The 11268-nt window shown below is 39.7% G+C and overlaps 2 protein-coding genes across 2 annotated transcripts in view; one reads left to right on the top strand and one right to left on the bottom strand.

Annotated features, from left to right (window-relative positions):
• LOC107583430 (anthrax toxin receptor 1-like) overlaps positions 1-3653 on the bottom strand; it is a 23526-nt gene extending 19873 nt beyond the window's left edge. Inside the window, exons 1-2 of the mRNA XM_016269630.1 lie at positions 3499-3653; positions 3153-3237 (exon numbers count right to left, since the gene is read on the bottom strand). Of these exons, the coding sequence (XP_016125116.1) occupies positions 3153-3237; positions 3499-3653 (240 nt within the window). The remainder of the gene's footprint in view (positions 1-3152; positions 3238-3498) is intronic.
• A 7177-nt stretch (positions 3654-10830) lies between these two features.
• Positions 10831-11268, top strand: part of LOC107583398 (bone morphogenetic protein 1-like) — a 45537-nt gene continuing 45099 nt past the window's right edge. Inside the window, exon 1 of the mRNA XM_016269597.1 lies at positions 10831-11242. Within this exon, the coding sequence (XP_016125083.1) occupies positions 11107-11242 (136 nt within the window). The 5' untranslated portion in view covers positions 10831-11106. The remainder of the gene's footprint in view (positions 11243-11268) is intronic.

The following is an 11268-nucleotide window of genomic DNA, read 5'->3' as shown; positions in this document are numbered from 1 at the left end:
TATAAATATAGACATGTAAATACATGTACATATTTTCAAAATATATACTGTATGTGTGTGTATTTATGTATACATAATAAATATACACAGAACAAAATTATTAGAACACTAGTACTTTCACCAGCTAAAAAAGGGTTTTAAGTCAGATATTGCTATCTTTTGCTGTAGTGTGTCAGTAGGAAATATCAGTTTACATTTCCAAACATTTATTTTGCCATTAATTGTAATAATCCAGTGAGAGTTTTGTTTGCAAACGGAGTCTGACAGCAGCCAGTGCTCCACACAGAGATCTGATCTCAGCATCATCCAGTCTGTCTGGAATGAAATGAAAAAACAGAACAAACTGAGACAGACTAAATCCAGAAGAACTGTGGCAACGTCTCCAAGATGCTTCAAGTGACCTCCCTGCAAAGCTCCCAAAAAACTGTGCAAGAGCATCTATAGGCAAAACCTGCTTTAAACGATGAGATCAGATCTCCGTGTGGACTCCTTGCAAAGGAGTGTTGTGCAAACAAAAATCGCACAGGATTATTACAATTAATGGCAAAATGAATGTTTGGAAATGTAAACTGATATTTCCTACTGACACACTACAGCAAAAGATAGAAATAACAGACCTAAAACCATATAAATAACGGACTCTGTAGTGTGTCACACACACAAAAGAAAAAATAGAAAATCAACAACCTGGAAGCATTGAAAGTTATTGCGTATGATGAATTTTGTACTGTTTTTCATTGCAAGAGGTGATGTTGGTGAATCCAATCTTCTAGGTGTCATTTTGTTAAAAACACCTTGTGCCACATTGACACATTGGGAGTGAGCATCACAGGTCTATGTGAAATCTCATTGGAAATAAGGTCTGCATCGATGATCTAACAGCAGAAGGTGTGACATTTATGACTGCAGTCTGAGACGCTATCTGCCACCATAACGTACCGACCCTACTTTTAGTGAGGGGGGAAAAAACATTTAGAATTTTGCATGATGGCTTAAATCCACAAAAGGATTTAGGCTGCTCATATATTGTAGTGGGGATTTTTCACTCAAATTATTCTTCCTGACTATTTAAGGATTATCTCAAGATTCATTTCAGATTGGCATGGCAGCATGTCATTGTCCACAACAGTCTTAAAAAGTATAGCTTCTGACACACAGAATTATATCTGAGCATCTAGTCACTAACTCTTTCTTAAGTGGGCTGCTTTAATGGCTCAGCTTGTGTAATAGCTCATCTGGCTGGGCAATTGCGGTGGAGACAAAAATTGTAAGCTTACGTAAGCGACGTTGAAGCCATCCAAAAGCAGTATAAGCTTTCCTCAGCGCACATCCACCCCCACAAACACACCAGTGCTGCTAATTCAGTCTTGATAAATTCAGCAGATCTTTTTAGAATGTGGACAGGCTATTCTAGTCTCAAATTGTATTGGCTGTTCTATTTTAAATCAAGAATGTATATGTACAGTATGTGTGTGTGTGTGTGTGTGTGTGTGTGTATGTGTATGTATGTATATATGTATGTATATATATATATATATATATATAAAAATAAATCTGGCATATAGAGCCAAGACCAGATCATTCACGACCCAGACCAAGTCTAAACTTCTCAATGCTTAAATTTAGATCAAAGATATAATTGAAGAACCATGCAAGGCCATGCATTTCAGTGAACTGGAAAAAAAATAAAGATTGAATTTATTGCGGCATTCATTTGAAACACCGGGTCGTTTAGAATTGTGGATTTCTTTACGTTTCTTTACGTACTCAACACTTTACGTTTGAGACCCAGACCACATTCTATTACGTAAACAAAGGCTAGATGTATTTGAAATATAGTCGTTTTATTTTAAATCAATTTATTATAACATTTTGACATGAGGGACCTGAGAGTGAACCCCTTGAGGCCCAGATCCAGACCATCTGGATCTCAGGGGATTTTCTGTTGGTCCAAAAGCTGGCTGTCCTTTTTAATGAGATAAAAAAAAATTTAAATCAGAATGCATTTCAAATGTTGAACCACTTGCCGATTTGTGGTTGAGGTAATTATCATGTTTAATATACTGAAAATGGTCTGAGACCAGAAGCGGAGACAAAGACCAAAACTTGAGACACAAATCGAGGCCAAGACACCGAGTAATAACACTCAGACCAGAGATTTTATGAGTTCTTGAAAGATCTCGAGATCAAGACTCCAGCTTTTCTCTAAACAAAATGAACTATCAGACATGTTGATATTTAGATCCATACCTGAGAAGATGAAGAATTATAGCAGGCTTTGAAAATGAGAAAATCAGATTTTTTTTGTGTGTGTGTGTTTATCAAGAATTGCAGTATGAATGACAGAAAAACATGCTACTCATACTGATAGAGATAGTGATATTTTCTGTGATATTCTGAGATGAATGGTTGAAAATGGCAGATATTGATCGCATAGACCAGCGTATAAGCATTGTGCCTGTTTCTGCACTGTTTAATTTCAACAGGAAAAAGAAACTTGCATCGTGAGCCAAGTCTTTGCTATGACCTCATCAGATAAGAACCTACAACCATTAATGAAAAGACTAATCTGGGCTGTTGTCCTACACTGTAAAAGCATTGTTTTATTCTGTCACAATTAAATTTGTTTAATTCACTCTAAATTCATCACAGGGTTTGCATTGTTCACATGTCTTTTCTCTAAGTTTATCTGTGTTTTTAAATGAAGAATGCTACTGGCATGACTGAACAATTGCATACTTCTCTTTCTCCCTCCCCTCTGTCTCTTTCTCATTCCCATATCATTTGTGCTCCGATACGAACTCTGCTTCAAAACAGCTCTGAGGCTTTGGAACATCTGGCCCTGCTGGTGAAAAGGTTCAGCATATTAAGCACCCAAACACCCCTGAACGCTACATTCAGATACCCTTACCTTCACCTCATGACACCCGAATATTCTAGGCTTTCCTATGGAACAATGACCCTAAAATAACTTGAAACTGTTGTATTTGTTCTTGAACTGAATATATGAATTATAATATGCAACCAAACCCAGGGCAAAATCTCAGAAATAGAGCTAGACAAGGGAAAATAACCCTTTAAACCCCAAATATCCCACAACCATCATTTAAGAGTCTATTTTAAAAAAACAGGTTGATCTTTTCTTTCTTTGCCAAGCTCTTTGTGTTATCTGGAGGTGGGTTGTTGTCCTCATAGTTACTGTTTTTATGGTAAATGGTTCCATATGCGTCCACATAGCTATTAAAAATGCAATGCAATTCTGTGTTTGAGGATTTTGTCTGCATGTGTGGAGCTTGTATAATTTAGTATACTAAAAGTGTACCCTTCAGTAAAAGTGACAGATGTGTCAAGTGTTTTCATTTGTGATTCGGGAGCCAACCTTTTGAGACACCTAAGATATACTGCAGAGAATATAAATGTAAATTATAAATTTCCAAGACCTTCAGACCAAGACCTTCCAAGATGCTGTCAAAGCTTATGGTAATGAAAAAAACTCACTTGTCCAGCACAAAGTAGAGGTCAAACCCTCCATAGCATGAGGACCCGGCCTCCCAGCGTTCATAGCTCTGTCCAGCACAGCAGCTGAGCCTCAGGATAAGCATCACAAACAAGCCTATAAGTAGCCTTTCACCTCCACGCCAGTCCATGGACATTATTCCAGTCTGGTAACTTCAGCCTTGCAGAAGTCAGTAACACTTCCCAGCAAAGCCTCAAAGCAAAACATCCAACTTTGGGGGAGATGCAGCCTCTGTAGTCTCTGATCAATCCAGGTTGGAGCAGGTCAGGTCTCAGTTCATGTCTGTGGCAGAGTCCCAGAGCTGCAGTCAGATCCTGAGGAGCTCCAGTCAGACTGGCCTGAATCGCTCGCTCTCAAAAAAGACACGCTCAGATAGCTCAAATACAGCTGTGCTGTTGCCACAGATGTGTTTCAGGCTTCTAAAGCCCTCAGCGTGCCCTTGAGGCATATGTTAATCGTGACTTGGGTTAGTTTGAAAACTTCATGAAATCATTTAATTCTCTCTGGTGTTGTCTGGATCTCTGTGAAAATGTGGGTTTATCATGAATAGGAAGGCGGAGTGACATGGATACTTTTTGGAAAAACGTTTAAAACAGCACCAGCACTTTTTAGATGTTGATTGCTTCCATTGTCCTCATTTGTAAGTCACTTTGGATAAAAGCGTCTGCTAAATGACTAATGGTGCGATCCAAACGGGATATATCCCCATCCGACGGGCACTTCGGAGTGAAAACAATCATGGCTGCCATATTGAAGGGTCGTTCCAAACCGAAGTGTTCAAAACTGGCCACTTCAAAGGGCCCTTCGGAATGAAGGATTTCGAAGGGTACAACTGATGGACACTTCGGGCTCCCATGATCCTTTGCGCAGATTCTTTGCATGATGATGGCGCCTCCATGTGGCCATGTGATGATGAAGCAGAAGGGCACTTCAAGGGCACTTGTTTGGTCCCCTACACCCTTCAACCCTTTGAAGTTCTCACTCCGTAGGGTAATCCCTTTGAAGGGATTAGGGCATAGGGATGAGCCCTTCCGAATGGAATGCAGGGTATGTCTCTGTCTGTCTCTTTGTTGCTCTATCCTCTTTCCCCGAAATGGCTTTTTGTTGAGGGTATTTTTTTCTCTACTGCCACAGTGTGGTGACTTTTATAAATTCATTGGTGGCAAAGAATTGTTTATTCCTGTTATCGTTGTTTATTTTCTTGCAGGAAGAAATATTTTTTTAAAATATAAAAACCGTAATTATTGTTTATTTAAAAATATATATATAAACAAAATAAAAACCACATTATTTTTATTTCCTTACAATAAATAATTGAAGAATTCAGAACGAGTGACACTTATGAACCGGTTCTTTCAATGAATCAAAAACATTCAGCGTTGATTGCAATGACTTGTGACTTCTTAAAATAGGAGGATTGATGATCTGTCAAAGCAAGTCTACAGTCATGGCCAAAAGAATTCATTGGTGGCAAAGAATTGTTTATTCCTGTTATCGTTGTTTATTTTCTTGCAGGAAGAAATATTTTTTTAAAATATAAAAACCGTAATTATTGTTTATTTAAAAATATATATATAAACAAAATAAAAACCACATTATTTTTATTTCCTTACCATAAATAATTTAAGAATTCAGAACGAGTGACACTTATGAACCGGTTCTTTCAATGAATCAAAAACATTCAGCGTTGATTGCAATGACTTGTGACTTCTTAAAATAGGAGGATTGATGATCTGTCAAAGCAAGTCTACAGTCATGGCCAAAAGGTTTGGCAGTGACATAAATTTTGTGTTTTGCAAAGTTTGCTGCTTAAGCTGTTGTGGTGTTCATTCACATTGTTTCTAGATTATTGTGTAGAGTGATCAGATGCATTTTAAATAATTGCTAAAAGCTTAATTGGCCAAAAAATGAACTTTTCAAGCTCAAGGGTCCCATGTACTGCACATGTGTCAAGGGTACACATGTACAGTAGCTGTCACAATGAGTGGCATTACATGGGACCCCTGAGCTTGAAAAAGTAAATTCACAGCTCTGACTTCTTTGATGCAATCAGATGTTTTTACAGTTTTACATCTCCACACATCTTCAACATCACCATCTTCAAAACATCAGCAGGGACTTTCCAACAAATCAACAGCAGTCCTATAAACCAACCTTATCTCTCTTTAAATTTGTTAGATGCCATTGTGTGGATATATTCTGCTGATATTTTAGACATTTCATGCTGATGTTGTTGCTTTTCTACCTGATAAATAAAAGGAATTCTGTGCAGATGCAAACCACAAATAATTCAAATTTACTGGCATTCATTAATACCTCAAATTGTAAGTGAAACATTTTGAATTTTTGTGCAATTTTCAAAAATAATATTGTTTCTAAACACCATTTCCACTTTACCTGGCCCTGCTGGGTCTCATAAGCATTCTATACACCTGCATCGCTGCCAAACTGTCCAACAACCTACATGAGAATCGAGTCCGATCCAAGTTAAAGTCATCAAGATGCTCATCATTGTTGCCATTCTCTTCATGGTCTCTTGGCTACCGCTTTGGGCTTTGATGCTTCTCACGGACTATCAGGATCTGGACTGCTAACAGATTGACTTCTTGAGCAGCTATCTTTTTCCCGTAGCTCATTGGCTGGCATTCTTTAACAGTGGTGTTATTCCGCTCATCTACGGCTTCTTCAACGAGAACTTTCGGAGGGGCTTCCAAGCCTCTGTGGCCTGTGATTCCTGTAGATCTTTCATGTTGGAGATGCACCACACACACTTTTTTCTCCCACCTCCTAACAGAGTATCCATGGTGTTACCAGCAGGAGGAAAGTGCGCTGCCTCACTGTAATGCCGCAGGAGATTGGTCATGGTATTCAGGCAATTCTCCTTGAGGACAAGAATGGAATTGTAGATTCCCACAGAGTTATTGGAGCCTGGATGGAGTGAATGGTGCAATCAAGGAGAAAGCTATAGCATTCCCAGTTTGCTTGAAATGGCGTCACACCAGTTCATTCTACAATTTTGCTTGAAGTATTTCAGGGCCTTCAACCAAATTTAGCATCCAAAAGTAGATGGTCTCATTTAGTGGTTTAATTGAGATTTTACCACCGGACACTGGCTCTCGATGTTTAAATTCCTTTCAGACACAGAGAACAGGATGTATCACACATGTCTGGGAATTAATAAAATCAAAACAGCAAGAGCAATCAACATTCTGTGCTCATCATAGCCGCGGGAACATATTTTATCTGGGGGGTGCTGGGGGGCGGGGCTTGATGTTGCAGGGCAGGGCCATGGTGGGGGATTTTTGACAAAATCCTAATATTAATCAGCCCACACTCTTATAGATCAACATACAAATGAAGACAGAGTTATATGCGAACCAATATATATTTGTGCTTTTGTGATTTTAGATCAATGATTTTTCTTTAAAGGGGTCATAGCATTTGAACAGTCAATAGCAAATACTTAAACTAATAACAAAACATACTTAGTCACTGACTCAGAAGAGCCAGATTGTCATAGCAAAGTCGGAATTTACTTTTTAATTTAATTTAATTTTTTTTTTTTTTTTAGAAATAGCCTTTGTGCACAGCCAGCCTTGTACTCTTCTAGGTTAAAAAAAAACTGTCGTCCATAAAATGCGTTGCACAAATTCGAACATCTGGGTTGTGCTGTTCTGTTGTAAATAAATCTTAACCAATGATTCCTAATTGCATCTACTTCCGGAAGGCCAAATAAAGTGCTTTTGCTTTCGCACTGAAATACACAGCGTCTCCCTGACATGGCTGCATCAACACTGCTGTTCCTGAAACCACGCCTTCTTTCTTTGCGTGCACATTTGGGTGGCATTATGCTAATATTTCCACATAGTGAAGTAGATATGTGGGGGCATGTTAGAACAAGACGTTTTAGGTAGGCGTGGCTGACTTAACTTTTATAAAGAATATCTCTTTGGATTTGAGACTTTAGTCTTTGCAACTTTACAGATCTTCTTTATGCACCAAGAGCTTGTAACACTCCAAAGAGAAAGGAAAACTTGAAATCGCATCATATGACCCCTTTAATATTTCTATTATTTAAGGGGATTTTGCTAAATATTAACATCACCGATACGCCAAAAATTGTCAGTGCACTTTGGTGAATTCTCTCATCAGAAACAACAAAGTTCAGATGTATGCGATGTAAATAAGAGATTAATTCATCATACACTGCAGACAACATCACTAATGATAGCTTATAGCTTTTTTTAGAGTGCTTATGCTCACGCTAGACTGAATTCAGTGATATTCTTTGATAATGTAAATGTTCTTTGCTCGCTGTATAATTAATTTGTTCGTTGTTTGATGGTGGACATGCGGCGTTATAATTAAACTTAATGTCTTTTTATTAAACGTGATCAGGTTAAATACAAATTTCTGAAACGCCTCGATTTTTGCAAAGCTCATCGTTCTGAAAAGAGAGGTGTGCTCTGATTGGCCAGCTATCCAGTGCGTTGTGATTGGCCGAATACCTCAAGCGTGTGACGGAAATGTTACGCCCCTTACCATATTGTGATGCCGTGTCCCGGAGCGACGAGACCAAAACATTAAAACCCATTATAAACGAGGCATTTGTTGCATCCAGTGCATGGGGACATAATTACGGATTATAATCGTCTTTTAAAATTCTGGCAGTTTAATGCCTACAAAAACGGCTGGTAGGGACTACAAGAACTTACTTCCCGGGTTCATGACATCACAAACCCCACCCCCGGGAAAAGGCAGCAAAGGGGGCAAGGCCATGCTGTGCTGCTTTAGAGAAGAGGAAGAGAAAACTAGGTGCATGTAAAAATATGTTCATATATGAATGGCGATTCTGTCTTCTAACGATTCTAATGGATTCACAGGTTTCAAAATCAATGTTCAAAAGCAGCAGTTCTCAATACTGTTCCTCGCGTTCCCCTGCTCTGCACACGCTCTGCATCTCCCACCCCCCCTCATTTAGCTCAGCTCCGACAATAAACTGTTCCAATTATACACTTATTTATATTAGACGCGCACTAGAGGAGGTTTAGCCAATCACAACACACTAGGCTAGCTAACCAATCAGAGCCCATAGCCTATTTCTGAGGGAGGGGCTTCATAAAAGCAGGAAATTATAAGCGTATTTCTCAGAGAAGGGACAGAGTGGTGTGGAATAAAGGTAAATTATGTGAAAAATAATGCGTTTTTTTTTAAACAAAGCATAAACGCATGTGAGACTGCACCCCATAAACACAATCAAGCCTAGAAAAAACCCAGTGAACCACCCCTTTAAATATGAAAACGTACTTACAGTCTGTGAGTTAGAACAGCCGGCATTGTAGTCTACTCTCCCAGAATCAGGAAACAGTCCTCCATAAAATGCGCTGGACACATCTGAATATTTGGGTTGAAGTGTTCTGAAATAGTGTTGTAAATACAGCTTAACCACTGATTTCTAGTCGTGTCCTTTTTTGGAAGGCCAAACAAAGTATTTTCGCTTTCGCAAGGAAACACAAAGCATCTTCACAGCATGGCGGCGGCGGCGGCAACAATAAAGTTAAACCTTCTTTCTTTGCGTGAACATTTGGGCAGCGTTATGCAAATCGTCCCACATCATGACGTAGACATGTGGGGTGTGTTTAAACAGGCGTTTTAGGAGGGCGTGGACCAGTCTTAACTTTTATAAAGAATATCTCTCTGGGTTTGAGACTTTAGTCTTTGCAACTTTAGGGATCTTATCTATTCACAAACAGCTTGTAACACTCCAAAGAGAAAAGAAAACTTGAAATCGCATTATATGACACCTTTAATAAATAACATTAGGCTACAGTGGTTTAAGCGCATTTGACTAGAGCGCAATTAAAGAGCTGTTATGTGATTGACGGTGGCCGTCTTGAGAAGCGAGAAAGCTTCGAAAATGGCTCATAAAAAGCCATTGTGACGTGAATGGTTTTTACAAGTCGGAATGTAAAATTACGTTAATAATCGCGTGAACATTTCACATGAAATTCTGTCAGTGTGAGGGCGATGCTTGCAAGAAAAATAGTTTAGGCCTACCCAGATTCTGAAAACTCTTGGCATATTCCATCGACATTCAAGTGCATATCACCCCGAAAGTCAGGGTATGCTCCAAAGGTTTCATCAGACCTTATGTCTATGCTGAGAAAATAGGCTATGGACGTAGAGAAGGATTGGGACGAGGGTGTGCCATTAGTTGTATTTGCAGTTCGCGAGACAGTTTGGGGTTTAGCCCAGCTGAATTGGTATTGGTAAGGGGACCCTTGAAAGTTTTAAAAGAAAACATCTTGAACACTGATTTGAGTAAAGTGTAACGTACTGGACTTTGTAAGTCGTTTTCGAGAGCGTTTGCATAGTGTGTGCTCTCTTACCAAGAAATCACTCGCCGTGGCGCAGAAGGGCATGAAGAGACGGTACGATGGAAACGCGCTCTCTCGCTGGTTTTTTTAACCAGGTGACGAGGTTTTGGTTCTGTTGCCTGTCCCTGGCTCCGTGCTTTCTGTTCGTTTTTCTGGTCCCTATCCACCTTTTTCTTCAACGCGGAAGTAAGCATATGGGTGAGACTTCCGGTTCATTAGCCGCTATAGGTAAATAACGAGGAGAATAACAACGTGCAGTAAACGGTAAAACTGTTTGCACTTCAAACCAGTGTGTTAATAATTTAAGATAATACATTAAAATAATATGATAAGACACACCAACTTTCAATATCAAGCAGCAAAACAAACAGTTTTGTTCAGCTAAAAATAGCTGGACGGAGTAGACGCAGATGAGACCGGAAGCCAGACCCATATAATTTACAAATGGCCGCGCCCATTTTTACGACAAGAAAAAGGTGGATAAAGTTCTGAAAAAGTGAAACTGATTACGTCGTCGGTGCCTGTTCCCGCGCAATTGGGCTACTTTAACACTGTTGCGCGGGTTGTTTTCATGTCCGCGGGTTGAAGCAACCCGATAACGTGATATTTATCCCCTGGAATGCGAATTGGGAACCCCACCAAAAATCGTGTATTTTACCCCCCAGAACGCGAATTTTATGGGGGACTCCCCTTGAAACTGATTGGGCTAGTTTTGAGTAGCAATTGGGCAGATTTTGTTGTGAAAACCTGGCTGGCAACCCTGCAGGTGTGATTCCTCAGGACGCATTTGATATCTGTCAGCTAGTAGGGATATTTTATGATTGGTATTCCAACGAAGTACAAGATATTGCTACAATATGTGCATTAAAATGTAAGATAATTTGTTAAAATGCCGTCTTTTTTATTTTAGACACAACAGCATTTCTGCTGCTGCTCTGGAGTTCGCATTCTCCCACACAGATGGGCTCAGTACGCTTAGTCCACTGACCTCCGATCTGTGTATGTTTGTAAGCTCGATGCTGGCCCGAGTCCCGGGTATGTGAGCGAATCACTGGACTAGAATAAAGACACTGAATAGACAAAGCCTCGCTTTTCTAAACCCGCCTTCCCGGGAGCTTCATTTTCCCAAGTCCTACCAAACTCCCACCGCAACCCGCAGCTCTCCTCCGGCTCCAGGTCCACATCTACAGAACATCCGCACTCATTCCCATCATGAATTCCCTGTGGACATATTTGCTTATGTTCAATCTTTGCCTTTTATTAATGATCGCACTGAAAGTGGAGTCAAACTATCACACAGGTCCTGGAGACAGTGATGAAGCTGACTACAAGGACCCATGCAAAGCTGGTAATATACACAGTGTTTCTAAACTT

Source organism: Sinocyclocheilus grahami, unplaced genomic scaffold, assembly GCF_001515645.1.
Source record: "Sinocyclocheilus grahami isolate Dianchi unplaced genomic scaffold, SAMN03320097.WGS_v1.1 scaffold53.1, whole genome shotgun sequence".
Classification (NCBI taxonomy): Eukaryota; Metazoa; Chordata; class Actinopteri; order Cypriniformes; family Cyprinidae; genus Sinocyclocheilus; species Sinocyclocheilus grahami.
Note: the sequence above shows the minus strand (reverse complement) of the source record. Positions and strands in the feature narration are given on the sequence as shown.